A 19619-nucleotide genomic window follows, 5' to 3' on the forward strand; every position below is an offset into this window, starting at 1 on the left:
AAACCAGGTTTCTTTGTTCTCACCAGGCTGAGAAAACTCTGCCCAGATCTTGTCAGGATTTACATCTGTACCAATGACAATCCACTATGTCTCCAATTAATATGCATTAGGTATTTTTGCATATGAATATTAATAAAAGATGAGCCACACAGGACCAGCCCACTCACTTTCCTTTCTTCCTTCCTTCCTTTCACTCCTTCCACTTATCTCTCTTGGAGCTCAGCCTCCAGCCAGGCTCTGCTTTTCTTATGTAGTTTCTTTTGTCTCTCTGAGGCACCTTTCCTGCTCTAACCCCCAAACACGAGCTGTAACAGTCCATACTTAAAGCAAGGCTTTATGGGACTGGCTTTCCTCTTTAGGGATCTCTGAACACAGTTCTGATTCCCATGGGTTGTTTTATAGTCACCTCATGGTCTCCTGTCCTTGGGAAATGAGGGGCTGGCTGAGCTATCTGTGCCGCTCAATTATCACTTATGATTCAGTGTCTGACTCTTTCTTCCATCCCTCCCAACTTCAGATCCTTTCCCCCAAGCGATAAACTCCTATCTTTCCTTTCTTGGGGGGACTGCTGGCTGTCTTCCTCAATACTCAGCAGCACTACAGAGAATCATTGTCTCTTGCTTACTGGTAGGATTGGGGAAGAGAAGAGCTGGTATCTTCCTTCTGATTTGCCTCTGAACATACAAAGTATTCTTTCCCCTTCCAAACCTACTGACTTTTGAAGGCTTGCAGTGATTCTCATCAGCCTCCAATACATGAGAGAGGACTAGATCTTAAGCTGAACTCTGTTACAGTCATCCCAGAATGATCAAGGGGGCCAACAGGGGAAGCAGCCATAGGAGTTTACCCTGACAGAGACTCACCAAGTCAGCTGTTCAGGAGACAACCTTGAAATGTTAAATGTTTGTCTTGGCATGCTTGCTGTGCTAGCACCAGGCCTACTAGAGACATACGAGGTCTCTACAATTCTCCTCCAGGAAAATAGTCAGAAAAGACTCAAAGGCCAGAAGAGTGGAAGGAAAGGGCTTTACCCAGCACCACACGAGTCCTTAGGCTGAAAAAGACCAACTCTTTCCATCTAAAGCGAAGCCCATGCAGTCCTCCAAATTCTGTCACTCCCAAATATTGAATTTTTTTTTCAGAAAACCTGGACATCTTGGGCTGAGGCAGAAGAGTGAGGCCAGGTTCTTCCTGTGCTCTTCTAGCTGAATCAAGTTCCTGGGGGGTGGTCAATGGCAAACCTTGGCCCAACAGAGCCATCCTGTTTGCCACTTTTAAAGGGAACACTTTGGTCTCTCTGAGTTTACACTTGTGAAAGGGAATCCTTTCTTTCCTATGTCTATTCTCAGTTAATACTAACAAAAGTAGCCCTGCTTACATTGTGAAGAAGGGATCAACTTTCCTTTGTCTACTTTTGAATTGAATCAACAAAAGATTGAAGACCCTCCCTAGTCCTGGGTGAGAAGCTAGCAAGGTATTAGAGAAATCCCAAGTCACTTACTTAGAGCTGCACCCTATTAAGTCAGTGCCAAACTTGTGAATCCTCTGAGCAGAGTTCACACCTTCAGAAACCCAGGCAGCCAGGAAGGTGTGAACTTTCTTGATGAGTAGCCACCCCTCCAGAAGGTGAGAACTGGTTCCCACAAGCACTGCCCTCTGGTCAGGGCTAGACAGTTTGAAAACTGTGATTGGCCCCTGTGAAGAGGGGCGGGGACAAAAAAGCACCATAAAAAGCCAAGGATCCTGGGACTTGAGTCACTCTTGTGGAGATACTCTCCTGACTAGAGAGGGAGAGGGCCTTAGAGGGAGCTTGCCTGGAGCCTGGAGCCTGGAGCCTGGAGCCTGGAGCCTGGAGCCTGGAGCCTGGAGCCTGGAGCCTGGAGCCTGGAGCCTGGAGCCTGGAGCCTGGAGCCTGGAGCCTGGAGCCTGGAGCCTGGAGCCTGAAGCCTGGAGCTCTGTTTCAATTTGGACTTTGACTCCTGGACTACTTTGTTGGGTGATTGAAAGGCTGACTCCTTTCCTAGTTTCTGGAGACACCTAGCTTCCATCTTGGAGGAGGCCACATGATTAATTCTCTCATCCAGGAAGGCCAATAGTGAGCAATTTCTGCCTGGATTAAGACAGGATAAATAACTTTTCTATCTTCTTCACATTTTTCTACTTTAATGTTTCCTCTATTTTGTAAAGAAATTTTTGACTTGAGATAGAATATCGGCAACAACATAATTTCATAAAATTATTGATTAACTGCTAATTTTCACCTTTATAGAGACATTATATACTTTAAGAATATATTGCTAAAGAAGGACCCTGAAGAAGCCAAAGAAGCATTTCTAGGTGAGGCAGAAGCTCGGGGGTGCCAGCGGTAGCACAGTTGTCAGCGAGGTCCCTTTGAAGCCCCCCAGAGAGTTTGCCACCATGTCGCTGTCCCATCTCTACCGAGAGGGTAAAGGAGCCATTGATGAGGAAGAAGATGAGATGGAGAACTTTGAGATCACTGATTGGGACCTCCAGAATGAATTCAACCCAAACCGGCAATATCATTGGCAGACCAAGGAGGAGGCCACATATGGAGTATGGGCTGAGCATGAACGGGAAGATGAGCAGCCCGGTTATGGAGGCAAACGCTCCCGAGACTTTTTGGCTCCTGTAAATTTCATTAGTGCTGGCCTGAAGAAAGCAGACGAGGAGGATTCCAATGAGGACAAGAAGCCTATTAAGCAGCTGGATTTTCCTAAAGATTTTGGCCCAAAGAAGTTACAAACAGGTGGCAATTTTAAACCCAGCCAGAAAGGCTGGGTGGGAGGAGCCAAATCTTTCACAGGCTTGGGCAGCTGGGAAAGGCACACCAAAGGAATTGGGCAGAAGCTTTTGCAGAAGATGGGTTATGTTCCAGGGAAGGGGCTTGGGAAGAAGGCACAAGGTATCATTCATCCAATTGAAGCTAAGGGGAGAAAAGGCCAGGGTGCTGGGGGAGCCTCTGGCTCAGAAGGGACCGCTCAGTCAGTGCAAGATTTCCCTGGGCTTGACTCCCAAGAAGAGGAGGTTCAGAAGGAGCTCAGCCAGAGGTGGAAAGACCTGAGTGGGGGCAGGAAGAAACCAAAATACTCCTCTCAGACAGTTGAAGAATTGAAGGCAAAGGGTAGAATTGGAAAGAAACTCTCTGCTCCCCAGAAGGAGCTTTCCCAGGTTAAGGTTATCGACATGACAGGCCGGGAACAAAAGGTCTATTACGGTTACAGCCAAATTAGCCACAAGCACAACATACCAGAGGATGGACTTCAGCAGCAGCAGCTGCCACTGTCTGGCAAACATGCCAAGCCACAGGCCTTTGCCCTGCCTGAGCTGGAGCACAACCTCCAGTTGCTCATTGATATCACTGAGCAGGAGATCATTCAGAATGACCGGCAGCTGCAGGAGGAGTCAGACAAGGTCCACAATCTGTCCCACGAGCTGGGGAAATTGTCTGAGGTTCTGTCCCATGAAGAGACAGTGATCACCAACCTCAGGAAGGTCCTGGAGATGGTGGAGGAGTGTGAGAGAAGGACGCAGCCAGACTGCAGCGATCCTCTCACACTGGATGAGTGTGCCAGAATATTTGAGACTCTCCAAGAGAAGTACTATGAGGAATACCGCATGTCTGACCGCGTGGACCTGGCCGTGGCTATTGTCTACCCACTCGTGAAAGATTACTTCAAGGCCTGGGATCCCCTCAAGGACTGCACTTATGGCACTGGCATCATTGCCAAGTGGAAAAGCCTTTTGACCAATGATCAGATCCTGTCTCATGGGGGCCAAGATCTTGCAGCAGATGCTTTCCACAGGATGATCTGGGAAATATGGATGCCTTTTGTTCGAAATACTGTACCTCAGTGGCAGCCGAGGAACTGTGACCCAATGGTGGACTTTTTGGATAGCTGGGTCCATATTATTCCTGTGTGGATCCTGGATCACATATTGGACCAGCTCATCTTCCCCAAACTGCAAAAGGAGGTTGAAAGCTGGAACCCTCTGACGGACATGGTTCCCATCCACTCATGGATACATCCCTGGCTTCCCCTTATGCAGTCACGCTTAGAGCCTTTGTACTCTCTGATCCGGAACAAGTTATCCAGGGCTCTGCAGAAATGGCATCCCAGGGATTCCTCAGCCAAGCTTATCCTGCAGCCCTGGAAGGATGTGTTTACCCCTGGCTCCTGGGAGGCCTTCATGGTCAAAAATATTGTGCCCAAATTAGGAATGTGTCTTAATGAATTCATCATTAACCCTCACCAGCAGCACATGGATGCTTTCTATTGGGTGATTGACTGGGAAGGAATGATCTCAGTTTCCAGCCTAGTAGGACTCCTCAAGAAGCATTTCTTTCCTCAGTGGCTTCACGTTCTCTGCTCCTGGCTCAGTAATAGTCCAAATTATGAAGAGATCACCAAATGGTATTTGGGCTGGAAGTCCATGTTTACAGACCAGGTTTTGGCACATCCATCTATCAAGGACAAATTTAATGAAGCACTTGATATCATGAACAGGGCTGTTTCTTCCAATGTCGGGGCATATATGCAGCCAGGAGCTCGGGAGAACATTGCCTATCTTACTCACACAGAGAGGAGGAAAGGCTTCCAGTATGAGGCCATGCAGCACTGCCGAGAAGCAGAGAACATGGCTCAGAGGGGCATAGGCATGGCAGCCAGATCTGTGCCTATGAACTTCAAAGACCTCATTCAAACAAAGGCTGAAGAACATAACATTGTTTTCCTGCCTGTTGTTGGGAAAAGGCATGAAGGGAAACAACTCTACACTTTTGGGCGGATTGTAGTCTACATTGACCAGGGTGTTCTGTTTGTGCAAGGGGCAAAGACTTGGGTGCCAACATCCCTCCAAAGTCTGATCGATATGGCAAAGTAGGGAGTGACTTCTGAGTTGTAAAAAGGATGTATTAAAGACTTTTTTAAAAAATGAAAAAAAAAGAATATATTGCTAAAGAATAGAGAAACAAGATGGCCACACCAATCCCTATTGTGGGATTTCTGGAGCAGGATGCTGTAAGGAGGAAGGAGAAGCTCGAGGTGCTTAGAGAAAAGAGCAGGCACAAGAATAAGGAAGATGAAGAACGAAAAAATAAATACTTCAAAGAAGACAAAAGAGGAGGAGGTGAGAGGCATCTAGAACTCAAATTTCAGAACTATGTCCCTGAAGATGAAGAGCTCAAGGAGTGGAAGGTGCCTCAGGCTAAACCAGCTTCAGTTAAAAAGAAACGGAATATTAACGATATTTTATAGATGAATTTCTTTACCCCAGATTCTGAGGGAAATTCAAAAAAGCTTTGAGCTATATTTCCAAGCTCAAGATCCAAGCTTCTACTGGGGTAAATTAAGGCCCTGCCCACCCTGGCGGTCTGTCTCTCACCCATCTGGCCTCCGACCCAGACAGCTCATCACCCAGATCCTTGGAGCAGATCACTCAGGACTCATTTTGACCAGCTGCTAACAGTATTGGTCACGTGGGCTGAGGGGAGAGAGGAGAGGGAAAGGAGAACTGGCAATTTTCCCTTAGGCTAAGCCTCCAAGTGGACGGGGGTATTGACTCCACGTGGGGGGCCTGGACTCCACGTGGACTGGGGCAGGAGGAGGTATCAGAGCAGGGGAGAGAGAAAAGGGAGAGGAGAAGAAACAGATTTTTCAAACAGAAACTTAATAGCAATGGGCTGTTTAAAAGGATACCTTTTGACTCTTCTGGTAATTTCATTGATTTCACCTGCATGCCAGAAGAAAGATTCAGCCCAAAGATTCAACTTTGGGGAGTCAAATGGGTGGCTCAGCAAACTGATATCCAGACATAAAGACATGCAGTCCTGGGTTAAAATCTGGCCTCAGATACTTCCCAGCTATGGGGCCCTGAGCAGACCCCTTAACCCCCATTGCCTAGCCCTTACTACTCTGCCTTTGGACAATAGACATTTAAATGGATAAACACACCTAAGGAACTTTAAAGACTAAAGGCTATATTCTAAGGCATTTCAGACTCCAATGGTTTATAAAAATCTCTGTATTCTATTGCATTTTTTTTTTAAGGTTTAACTTTGTGATTTTAAGTTCATATATTACTGGATTCAATATTATTCTCCTTGAACTGATGGTTGATTGAATTTATTTTGAATGTACTTAGTTTTAAAAATTCTGTTGTTTTCCCCCTATAACTATTGAACAAATATTATTGTGAATAAACCCATATATGAAAAAACAGCTTTTTTCTATTTTGCCGAGGATAGATGGACTTCATCAGAACTGGTTATAATTGTATAACAACCTTTGGAAAATTTAATGTGCTAAATATCTCAAATGATTTTAAGGGTTTTTTAAAATATGATTTTTCTAATTTTTTTTAACAGTCTCTGGTTATTTTTGCCTACCGCTACTGCGAGGTAAGGCCAATAGTAGCTGAAGTGAAATACATTTTATAACCCCCAACCTTCCCACATTTCTAAATATGTGAATGGAAGTTGGGCAGTTAATCTCAGGGCATTTGTATCCCTATAAGCCTCCAAGAAAAAGGAGCACCCCTTTATTTATACTCTTCAGCTCACTATTTTACTTCTACCAGAATGATATATAGATTTCTTGATTATGTTCTTAACCCAAGATGAGTTTTACTTTGTTTAAAAATATGTTTATTACCAAGGTTGAAAGATTGCTACGTTTGTAAAAATTGTGACAAATATCCATCAATTCATAGGCTTTTAAATGTCATACAACTTATGTGAAATATGAAAGTATGTTTGTTTGCTATTGTAATTGATTGGGGCTATTGAGAATTTTGGGGATTTTGATAACTACATATTTGCACTACTGTATTTTTAAAAATGAAAAAATGTTACCTCTTTCAATTCATTTGCCTTCTACTCACAGTGATCATGGCCAGATATTAAGAGGAAATGGATCTCATTTTTGGTGAGAAAGCCTTGTATTTTATATTTTCTTAACTTGACACAAAGAGTCAATGATTATAAGCTATATTTTTAAATTTTTTTAAGCTCTTTTATTATTATATTTTCTTGCATGTGCAATATACTATTTCAGTTTTTTTTATATATTTTTCTCTCTTTTTTATATTTGAAGCACGTGTCACCAGTATTAAGATTTTCTTTAACCTTTTAATTTTCAGCACTACAAGTTTAAGATGCATTCACTCATGCATGCCCAAAAAAGCTAGAGACTATAAAAATGATGCCACTAATTATTTTAAAAATTATGGGACTTTGCTTAATGATTCTGTCTGATTCTAGGACAAGATATACACACAAGAGCCATTGCACAGAGCCAAAGAAAGGCCAATCCAGGATGGATTGATGCACGTCTAGGCCAATACAAAGGTCTTGAACCTAGTGCAAAGACTCAAGGTTACTATGTTTATCATTGCTAGACATAGGCTTTCCTTGTGTCCACACTCACCCTGAAGATACTCACAGATCAGTAACCCCAAAACCTTGGCTCCTATGATCTGGTCCCTTTCTTTTCTGCCTCTCATAGTATGGTAACCTTTCTGTAGTTCTGGCTATTGACTGGGTAAATGCATCATTGCTTAGATCATTTTGATTGGGCCCTGATTGATGGACCTGTTATAGATTTATTTTTCTTTCACTTGGAATTTTTACACATAAGACTTTGATAGTCTATATTTTCATTCAGAACTTTTTCATTTCTTTTGGATTTTTCTGATGTTTTTGTTCATTTCTCTTACCAATTGATTCATATACCTCATACCTCAGCCATGCATCCCTAAGTGATCCTGTATTTGTCAATCACCCTCTTAACGGGGGAAATGTAAAAAATATCATTATTTAAATTGCAAAGTTTAAATTCCTTTTAAGAAGAATTTTAGGTTAAGAAGATACTACCTCTCTGAATCCAGAACTGAACTGTTGGAGAAGCCACCATGAAGAAGCCTCCAGACCACAGGTTGCACAAAATTGAACTTTGGGTGTGGTTGATTGAACATTTATTTGTATGTATACTTTCATGCCAAAGGGGACTGCCCCCTAACTGGCTTTTTGTCAATGCGTTCAGCAATTATTGGTTTTATTCTTTTTTTTCTCTCTCTTATCCTCAAATTATTGTAATCTTTAAATTGATTATGTTTTCATGATCCTTTGGAAAAATTTTTTTTCAAATGATCCAACGAAGGAATGTAAAAAATAGACTTGAATACAGGACTACAATCCCCACAAGCCTTTGCTCCACTTCCCCAAAATGCTTTGTAATCTCTCGGGAATTCTGAGGTGGACTGAGATCGAGGAAGGATTTAAGCTGGTGGCAAAGGTTTTTGGCTTTTCTTTTGGACTTCCATTTTGGAGCAGATGCATCTCTTCCGTGATGTGAGGTTATCTGGCCTAGGCCTCTGGCCTAGGCACATGTTTTTTCTTATTCTGTATTTTCTTTAATCTTTAATCTTTAATAAACCTCTAAAAAATATAATACTCCTTGCAGAGAGAAACTAATTGCTACCTGCCTCAGTCTCCCCATATTCCTAAATTTTAATCTTTACAATTCAGATATGCTGCTGAAGATGCTTTGGATAGTATTGAGGACTAAAGAAAAGACAAATGCTGATAAAACAGAATGAAGGAGTAAAATCCAAACCAAAATACTTATATATAGACATGAATTTGGGAAATTCCTAATAACTAGCATTTCCATAGAAGTTTAAAGTCTGTATAGCCTTCAGGCTAAAGTAGAAAAAAAAAGGCATTCTGAAGCTTTAAACTAGGTAAGCCTAAGAAAAAGTAAAGGACTAGGAATTCAAACCAGATGCTTATTGTGTCAAGGGGTTCACTGACCAGACCTCTAGTCATCAGAAGTAAAAAAAGTTTCCTGGAGATGTGATTAATATATATCATAGGGATTCAGAGGCCTAAATTTCAGTGAAATTCCTATGATGCTCTCAGGTATCCTTAGTATATCACAAAACAGAAATATATATTCAGAGAAATCCAGAGGTATCAAAAAATATTCAATGAAAATTGCTTTCAATGCTTCAATAGCTTCACAGAAGAGCAAAAATCCGAAAAGAGGATACAGTATTCTAGATGTTGCCATTGCAATTATTGGAACATCCTTCCAACCATGAGGTGCCCATGTTTACATTCATCAGCATATATCAGAGATGCGCTACTAATTTGTGTTCACACTGAACACATTCAAGTAACCTGTATAACAAAGGACATTTCCTCTTCAATGTTGGCTATATCACATGGCTATATCAGTAGAAACATGTGTTTTTGCCAAAAAAGGAATTAATTAACATTATAAAAAGTGTGGGAAGTCAACAAGGGACATGGCCATGGGTAGAAATGCTGACATCCCAAAAATCTTGGGAAAAGCATAAGCCAAACTAGAGTATTGGTCATTCATAGAAAAATGTAACATAACACAGGAGGAGTTAAATATCGCGTATTTCCTCCTTTATTATCTCTGATTTACAAATTAAAGGGAGAAAAATGGAAGCTATCACCTATTGTACATCAAGATGCAATCTCTTGTCTTTGGTATTCTTGGAGTTAACACAAAGCTCAGAGCTATACTATAGAAGAGAAGAGGTAATTATTGGTGTACTTCAGAGAAATTCCCATCAGAAAACACTTAGAAGAGGAAGAAAACGGAAGGAATTTCTCTACTCACTAAACCTAAAAGCAAGCAGGCACCCAGATATCAGTCCCCTGCATGTTGAGTCTGTATCATATTAAGTTTTGGGGGGTATATTGGTGGGGAGACATTCACAGGTTATTTTTTAACCATCACTTGCATCTCCAAAATGCAAAATTGACAACCAATTAAAGAATTGAAGAGCAATCTCATCATGAAAAGGATAGGAAAGAAGATATCCTAGACAATGGGGCTTGTCTGAGATGATTGTACTATATAATGTTTGTGTCCTCCACACATCTAACATACTCCACTCTGATTTCTAGTTTGTTCTTGTCTTGTCCTGGTACAAATAAAAAGATATGCTAGTGCATCACATGAAAATTAATCAAGGTACATCTCTCAGAACTATATGGTTCTGAACTCTGCCCTACTCCTAAATCAAAGAATGGTGATGATGCACAGGCTGTCACCTTTACTCAGATGCCATTAATACCCATAGGGAAGAGACCAACCACTTTTGTGTAGTTTTCAATTCAGGGACCCATTTGGGGGAAAGTTTGGAAGACAATTATTGCCTCCTTATTCAGCAGTGAGATATGACCTCTGCAGTCTATCAGGATTTTGCAGTAACTACTAGGACTCAACATTGTCTTCTATGTGTTTGAGGACTTCCACTTTTGGGAGGCAAGTTAATGAAGTAAGAAAAGGAACATTTAGTGTGCCAAAAGTAATCTTCAAACAACTACAAAAAAAAAATGCGGAGAATTTGAATTGTAGAGCAGCAAACTCAACAAAAGGAGGAGGTGAAACAGTTTTTCCATGCAAGACAGAATAGAGGATCAATAGTGAAGATCACACTGTGGTAGGAGGGAAGTGTGATCCAGATCAGAAGGTGTCTGGGCAAGTCAGGATTTGGGACAGCAATTACAGCTCAATCTAGATCAGGCAATATCTGGGCTAAACAGCTGTAGGCCTCCCCTCAGTAGGCCAGTCAAATCACTACATTCAAAGCACATTGCAGTAAAAGAAGCATGGCACAGTAGTATCCTCTGTACCTCAGACACTGTGCTTAACTTCTATATCTTAGTAAAATCATGAAATAGTCTAAAAATGAGCAAATGACAGAGGGGAACAAAACAAACCTTGTTAGAAAGCTACTGTAGGGAAAGCGAGGATCAAAATTCAAACTCAGAAGAGGACAATGATTCCAAAATACAAACATGTGAAGACTCAAAGTATGAAAGTGTCAGGTCCAAAAAGAACTTCTAAAAAAACTTTAAAAGATATTTTAAAAATACCTGAGAAGCAGAATTAAAAAATTACGAAAAGAAATTACAGAGGTGATAGCTTGGTAAAAGATACAAAAATTCACTGAGGAAAATCTAGAATTGGGCAAATGGAAAAGGTGCAAAAGCTCAATGAGGAAAATAATTTCTTAAAATTATAATTGGGTATTGTGTACACATGGGGCCACATAACTTATGTTCCCAGCATCCCCCTGGCTCCAGGCTAATACAAGACTATGGGAACAATATGTCACAGAAAGAAAAAAGACCCAGTAGGCTATTTTACATTTCTAGTATACACAATGAAGGTCCACAGTGTCATGTAAAGTCTAGGAGATAGTGGACCCAAGGGAACCATTTGAATGTTGGGCTTTCAGTCCTCTATTAGACCTCCATAAGTAACATTAAAAATATCTGATTGAAACATGGACACTAGGGAAGCAACCCAGAGGCTATCCGGAATTAAAAGAAAACACTTACCTTCTGTTTTCAAATCGATATTAAAAATTGATTCCAAGGCAGAAGAGAGTAAAGGGCAGGTAATTGAACTCAAAATATCAAGCCCTGGGTCATATACCTAGGAAGTATCTGAGGCCACATTTAAACCCTACTGTCTGCAGGCCTAGTGCTCTATCCACTGAGTAATCTAGTCTCCTACCAGTAACTTTCAATGAAAGATATGTCAGCTATCACCAGGCAGCTCCACAGTTATACCCATGTCTGTTGGCCCCCAAACCATTAAAGCTGATTGCTGTTCCTGATATGATCCAAGACAAACTCATTTTAACTTTCTATGCCAGGAGCTGTGCATAGAATGCTTTAAGTCATTAATAGGAGTCTCAGAGAATATTATTAGGATATCAGCAGGAAACAGCAGTCCATCCCCAGTCAGTGCAAGAACATTAGGCTGTATTTCATCTAACCCACTGGCAAGTCATCTCTGCTTTAGCCCTTCACTGTATCCCTCCCACAGCTTGAGATCTCACTGGTTCTAGAAAAAATTCAAGAGAGACTTTAAAAATCTAAAGATTGAGTGTTGGTCTATGTAGCCTCATGCCCCAACTACCATTTCTTTAAATACACGTTTGACTTCATATATAGCTTATGTGTAAGACTTGAAATTGGTGAAAAGACTTGTGGCCACAGAAGACCTTCCCAGCCCTATGGGCAGTGGGGAAACCATCTGTACCTTCAGAAATTACAAAGAGCAAAGTTTGAGTCAAAATATTCTCCTCGATTGTGTAAAGATTTCATTCTGAACTCCAGTGCAAAACTCCCCAAGTTGTGTGTATTCTAGCATCTAATCTGTATGGCTTTCCCAATTACTGTTGTCCTACTTGCTTGATAAATGTTTGCTCGTTCTCCAGTTTTCTGTTTAGTGGCAAAGAAACTAAGATGGCAGAGTCACCTAATTGTGCCCCTTCCCAATCTGGGACAGGACTACTTCCTGCCTGAAGCAACCAGGTATTGTAGCTTTTTTCTAATGCCATTCTCTCAAAAGGCATTGGATCTCAAATGTCTGAAAATATGTCATATGTAAAAAATAATCTGAATCCAGTATTCCTCTCAGAGACAGGGCAACAAAAGAGTGAGCCCCAGCCCGAGGCTTCTTCTCCTGGATTTCCACATAAATGAATATCGAAGTCTTCCTTGGAGTTTTAAAATGAGGCATTCATACTATACCTAAATAACATCCCCCACAACATGGGCCATCCTGTGTCCCTACAGCTTGGTTTTTTATGTCAAACAATAAACGATGAGAGATAAAATCATAGATGAACTGAAACAATAGGAAGGCTAAGACCACCAGTCAATCCATTTCTGTCACTAGTAGCCACTCTTGCTTCCTATCTCCATGATAAGAATACTTCCTAGAAGTGTTATTCTAGCCTTCTATGAAAAGATAGAGACTAAGCAAGTGCTTGGGTAGTTTATCAAAATTAATTGTTGTGATGCCAATTCTCACACAAAAAATAATCTTGGTGAAAAATAACTTCAGCAAAGAGATAAGAATTTACCATAATATGTTATGTTACTTTATCTCTAAACTTAGAGAGGAAAAACAGTTCAAAGCCAATCCAATTTCCTAAGCATTTTCCTGGTCTGTAAAAGCAAGATAACATTTGGAACACTTTGGGATTTGGATTCATGTATTCTAATTGTATGTCCTACTCTCTGGCCACAAAGCAGGACCCATCTCCATTCAACGGGATGATTTCTTCTATGTTGTATCAATGAGATCAAGGAAAAATTTATCTAGAATAGTTCACACCATTCTAAAGGAAATACTGAAATTTCATGAGAGATTCAGAATATAGAACTGATCTAACTTGTCTAAAATATAATTGTGTGCTACGTTTTCTTTCTTGGTAGAGGTAATAAAGTGCTAAAATTATGCTAAATGATTGCATAGACTAAGAAACCAACTCTGAATCAGATATGCTGTTGAAGATGCTTTGGATAATATTGAAGACTAAAGAAAAGACAAATGCTGATAAATCAGAATGAAGGAGTGAAATCCAAACCAAAATAATTATGTCTAGACAAGGATGTGGGAAATTCCTAATAAGTAGCATTTCCATAGAACTTTAAAGTTTGTATAGAACCTTTAGAGATCCCATTTGATCCTCACCAAAGGCCAGCTCCAGAACTGAGTCACAAGAAAAGACAGTGTGATTCTCTCCCTTCCTTCTCTCCATTTCCCATTAAACACTTGCTGTACTCCTTGCCTCACAGGTGACAACTTTTTCTGGAAATGACTCTATGCTAATCTGTGGGACTCTCTAGCCCCTTGTGGGCAAGAAAAGCCTGCCTTGAGTTTATTGCTCTTAGACTCAGTGCTGGGGAGGTTTTACTAAGCATGTGAATGTGGGATATTTAGTCTGTGTCTCCAAGGACAAAAGTCATGATATGTATAATTATTGGAAAGGTTTCCTGATTCAGATGGTTGTTGATAGTTTAGTTATCCATGAGGATTGGGCAGTGGGCTAAAGGATTACTCTGCATCCCTTTTCCAACTTGAGCCATTATTCCTCAACAGCACTACAGAGAATCATTGTCTTTTGGTTACTGGTAGGATTGGGGAAGAGAAGAGCTGGTCTCTTCCTTCTGATTTGGCTCTGAACATACAAAGTATTCTTTCTCCTTCCATACCTACTGACTTTTGAAGGCTTGCAGTGATTCTCTTCAGCCTCCAATATATGAGAGAGGACTAGATTTTAAGCTGAACTCTGTTACAGTCATCCCAGAATGATCAAGGGGGCAACAGGGGAAGCAGCCAAAGGAGTTTACCTTGACAGAGACCCACCAAGTCAGCTGTTCAGGAGACAACTTAGAAATGTTAAAAGGAAAATGACAAAAACATTGTTGGGAGTATGGACAACCTTATGATGTTAGTCAGATTGAGAGGCAGGAACCACATGCCTCAGGGTGTCATGGCTTTAACATCAATGTATCTCTTTGCCTAGCACAGTGTCTGAAACAGAGTAGTCACTTCAATGTGGATTGAAATCCTATGTGTCCCTTGGTTGGCCAGAATGGGAGCTGAGCTCTAGAGGAAACCTCATTTGTTGAGGGTAAAAGGCTATCTGGCCATGACACAAAAAACAAACCTTTAAAGGGTTTCTGTGATCCCAATTTTTCCCATAAGAAATGGGGGTTTGTCTTGGCATGCTTGCTGTGCTAGCACCAATCCTACTAGAGTAATGTGAAGTCTGTAAAATTCCCTTCCAGGAAAAGCAGTCAGAAAATGTTCAACAGAGAGAAGAGTGGAAGGAACGTGCTTTACACAGCACCAAAAGAGTCCTTAGGCTGAAAAAGACCAACTCTTTCCATCTAAAGCGAAGCCCATGCAGTCCTCCAAAGTCACCCCCAAATATTGAAGTTTTTTCAGAAAACTTGGACATCTTGGGCTGAGGCAGAAGAGTGAGGCCAGGTTCTTCCTGTGCTCTTCTAGCTGAATCAAGTTCCTGGGGGGTGGTCAATGGCAAACCTTGGCCCAACAGAGCCATCCTGTTTGATACTTTTAAAGGGAACTCTTTGGTCTCTCTGAGTTTACACTTGTGAAAGGGAATCCTTTCTTTCCTTTGTCTATTCTGAGTTAACACTAACTGAAGTAGCCCTGCTTACATTGTGAAGAAGGGATCAACTCTCCTTTGTCTACTTTTGAATGGAATCAACAAAAAATTGAAGACCCTCCTTAGTCCTAGGTGAGAAGCTAGCAAGGTATTGGAGAACTCACAAGTCACTTACTTAGAGCTTTTAACTTTTAACTCAGTCCCAAACTTGTGAATCCTCTGATCAGAGTTCACGCCTTCAGAAACCCAGTCAGCCAGGAAGCTGTGAATCCTCTTGATAAATAGTCATCCCTTCAGAAGGTGAGAACTGGTTCCCAGAAGGACTGCCCTCTGGACAGTGCTAGACAGTTTGAAAACTGTGATTGGCCCCTGTGAAGAGGGGCGGGGACGAGAAAGCACCATAAAAAGCCAAGGATCCTGGGGCTTGAGTCACTCTTGTGGACATAATATCCTGACTGGAGAGATCGAGCCTTAGAGGTAGCTTAGCTGGAGACTGAGGCATGGAGCTTCTTTTTGATTTGAACTTTGGCTGTTGGACTACTTTTTGAGGTGAGTGAAAGGCTGACTCCTTTCCTAGTCTCTGTAGACACTTAGTTTCCATCTTGGAGGAGGCCACATGATTAATTCTCTCAGGCAGGAAGGCCAGTAGTGAGTAATCTCTGCCTGGATTTAGACAGGATAAATTATTTTTCTATCTCTATCTCATTTTGGTACTTTGTTTCCTTTCTATTTTGTAAATAAATTTCTGACTTGAGATAGAATATTGGCAACAACATAATTTCATAAAATTATTAACTGCTAATTTTCATCTTTATACACTTATTATACACTTAAAATATATATTGCTGAAGAATAGGGAAACAAGATGGCCACACCAATCCCTAGTGTGGGACTTCGGTAGGAGGAGTCTCTGAGGAGGAAAGAGAGACTCAAAGTACTTAGGGAAAAGAGCAGGTACAAGAATAATGAAGATGAGGAACCAAAAAATAAATACTTCAAAGAAAACAAAGGAGGAGGAGGTGAGAAACACAGGAAACTCAAATTTCTGTACTATGTCCATGAAGATGAAGAGCTCAAGAAGAACAAGGTACCTCAGGCTAAACCAGCTTCAGTAAAAGAGAAAGTGAAAGACCAGCTGGAAGCAGGAAAGCCCCAGCCCATCATTGAGGAAGTGGAGTTGGCCAATCTTGGCCCCAGAAAGCCAGACTGGGACTTAAAAAGACACTTGGCAAAGAAGCTGGAAAAGCTAGAGAAGAGGACATAGAGAACCATTGCAGAGCTCATAGAGAAAGACTTTGAAGCCAAGAAGAGGACCTGGAACCTGCAAAGCAGTAAGAGAGTGACTCAGATTAAAGCAGCTTCTCCTCAGCCTTTGGCTACACTAGACAGTGTGACTACACTAGACACACACAGGCAGTGTGAACTGATAGTTCTAGTCCAGGTATAAAGACCCCATCCCCTAACTTGATCCCCAGAGTGATCTCTGCTGTGGTACTTCTTTAAATGCCCATCTGAGTGCATTTTAGAATAATACATTTTAGAGCTGAGGCTTAAGAGTATGTCTGCTATATGACTACTTCCATCTAATCGTTAAAGTAAACCATAACATAATACAGCACTCTAAGTTTCTCTGATGTCATCGGTGTGTTGACATTTTCTACCAACTCATTTGATAGCATATTCCAGTTATTGTACTTCATTTAAATATTTCAGTTCATTTTTAATTTTTAACATTCTTCAAAACATTTGAGTTCCACATTCTCTTCTTCCCACTCCCTTCACATCCACTGAAGTGGCAATTAATGTGTTATTCCTGTGAAATCCTACAAAACATTTCTATATTAGCCATATGATTTTTTAAAAAGTAAAAAAATATAAAAAGAAAAAAATTACACTTGACTTTGTACTACAACTTCAACATTGGCGTATTCCAAGTAAATATTAGCTTCAGTTTGGCAGATAGAAACAAGCTTCTGTGATAAAATATTAGCCAAGTTCATCAAACAACAGTCAGATTTGGCAATCTCATTCTGGACAAGCAGGCGGTGATGGAAAGTTAGGGAGTAATATTGCTGTGTATTATATGTATGTGTATATGTTTTGGAATTTTCCTATTTTTTTTTTAAATAAAGACAGACCCCTTCCACCAGCCACCTCTCAAAAAAGAATATACGGCTGGGTAAAGGCTGGGCCAGCTTCTAGGGAAATCCAATAGAGCTCTCCCAGAATTTCCATTTAGGGCATCCTGGAGATGAACAATGCCCCAAAGTAATTTCACTTAATGTTGTGTAGAAGAAAATAGACAAGAGTGACAAGACAGTTGGCAGAAGAACATATTCTAGTTTTTCATCCTATTTCCTTTATTCCTTCTTAAGACTTCAACTTCATAGGATCAGATACAATCAGATAATAGATTTAGAAATAAAAGGTATCTTACGAGTCAAGACCAACCCTCTCACATTTTATTTACCATAAACTAAAGAGCAGGAAAGACTATGTGACTTGTACATAACACTGCTAATGAGAGTATCTGGTGACATTTAAATTCAGGTTTTCTATTCCCCATCTCTAACTATCTGCTGCTCTTGGAATACCACCTAAATTCATTTCAGTACCTAAAGGATGCCATAGAGACCACAAACTTACCAATATCATATTATCTGACAGTTTGATAACTAAGGTTTTAAAGTATCTTTATTGGCACCCTCACTTCTCCTACTCCTTTGAGGTGACAACACTGAGGTTGTGGTGTGCCTGGGTTTACCTCACATCTGCTTTATCTTCTAGGAATATGCTGAAGCAGTGGATTGAGACCTAAACTCACAGCATAGGGTGCAGCAAAAGCGAAGTGGGCGTTCTTAAAGAGCTTCTGAATAACACAAAAATTTACTCTGAAACAAGACAAGAGGAAATGAGTATTACAAAACAAAAGATGAGGAAGAATAAAGAAGATGCCTTCCGAGAGCTGGAAAGCCAGTTCATATTACGCTTACCCCCAGAATATGCTTCCACTGTGAGAAGGGCAATACAGTCTGGAAGGGGTAACCTGGAAGATAAGTTGACCATTGAATTACATGCAGATGGACGTCATGGAATTGTCCAGGTGGATCATATCCCATTAGCTGCTAAGGTGGTTGACCTTCCCTGTGTTACTGAATCCATGAAAACCATAGATAAAAAAACCTTTTACAAGACAGCAGATATCTGCCAGATGCTTGTGTGCAGTGAGGATGGGGATCTTTACCCAGCTCCAGAAGAACCAGTTGCTACTACTGATCCAAAAGCAAGTAAGAAACAAGATAAAGGCAGGGAGAGAGAATTCATCTGGAAGCATGGTATCACTCTGCCACTAAAGAATGTCAGAAAGAGAAGATTCCGTAAGACAGCCAAGAAGACATATATGGAATCATCAGATGTGGAAAAAGAAGTAATAAGGCTTCTAAGTACAGATGCAGAAGCTTTCAGTACTCGGTGGGAGATAATTGTAGAAGATGAAACAAAGAAAGCAGACAACCCAGTTTGCCTGGCAGGCCTAGATATTTCCTCTCCAGGAATGAGTGGCCACAAGCAGGGCCATGGCTCCTCAGAACATGAGCTTCGAGAGATATTTAAGGACATTAGCAGCAGTAGTGAAGAGGAAGATGAGAGGGATTCTCATGATGATGAAGATATAAACATCATTGACACTGAGGAAGACCTAGAGAGGCAGCTACAAGACAAGCTTGATGAATCCAGTGAACAGTGCCAAGAAGACGAGCAAACAAATCAGATGGTTATGGGAATTCAGAAGCAGATTGATATAATGAAAGGGAAACTCCAAGAGACCCAAGGGAGAGTAAAACGACAGGAAGACCTCATTATCAAAGTAGAAAATATGGCTCTCAAGATTCGTCTTCAGGCTATGCTGGATGAGTTCAAACAGCAGGAAGAACAAGAGAAGCAACAGCTCAGTTCCTTGGTGGAACAACTAGAATCACTCCTGGAAAAATAAGAAGTCCCTGCCTATAAACTCACTGCTCCTCTCCTAATGGCAAATGGCTCCCATTCCATCCTTTGGCTTGAAGATTATTCATATGGAAATTTGACTTTCTACATTTTACCCTTTTTCTGTTGCCTATTTTGAATTTCTCTCTCTGTGGCACCCTTTATTTACTAGCAACTTATATACTACTAAATAACATATAGGTGAGAACAGTTTGATTGTATAAGAGTTTGGGGATTAGTAGACTAAATTGGAGCTAATTCCTACTTGTGTTCCAAGACTTTCTTTAAAAATATTGGGAAATTTATATTATTTTGTGATAAGAACCAAATTACTTGTAAGGAGATTCAAAGACAGATGCTGAAAGTTTGTTTTGTATACATTTTAAGTTCTCAACTGTTACAGATCACTTCTCACACACAGACCACCAAAACAGATGTAGAGGTAGATAACTCTCACATAAATAAAAGCAACTAACATACAGATATTCACGTTTATAACACAAGTGCCTTTCTCCTGAGCATTTGTCTGTTTTTCCTTGAATGATGTTGTTCGGTGGATTAACAAACAATTATTTTTATATATCAGAGAGAGGGACACACCATATTTGGCAATTTTTAGGGCTACATTTTTCATT

The 19619-nt window shown here is 40.7% G+C and overlaps 2 protein-coding genes across 2 annotated transcripts; both read left to right on the forward strand.

The window, feature by feature from the left end:
* The first annotated feature begins 2258 nt into the window (after positions 1-2258).
* Positions 2259-5049, forward strand: LOC130457995 (tuftelin-interacting protein 11-like). Its single transcript, XM_056820885.1, has one exon. It carries the CDS (start codon positions 2419-2421, stop codon positions 4900-4902), a length of 2484 nt encoding a protein of 827 aa, XP_056676863.1. The 5' UTR covers positions 2259-2418; the 3' UTR covers positions 4903-5049.
* Positions 5050-17932: 12883 nt separating this feature from the next.
* Positions 17933-18991, forward strand: LOC130457996 (transcription initiation factor TFIID subunit 7-like). The gene has a single exon (XM_056820886.1). It carries the CDS (start codon positions 17933-17935, stop codon positions 18989-18991), a length of 1059 nt encoding a protein of 352 aa, XP_056676864.1.
* Positions 18992-19619: the final 628 nt, after the last annotated feature.

Source organism: Monodelphis domestica, chromosome 3 (assembly GCF_027887165.1).
Source record: "Monodelphis domestica isolate mMonDom1 chromosome 3, mMonDom1.pri, whole genome shotgun sequence".
Classification (NCBI taxonomy): domain Eukaryota; kingdom Metazoa; phylum Chordata; class Mammalia; order Didelphimorphia; family Didelphidae; genus Monodelphis; species Monodelphis domestica.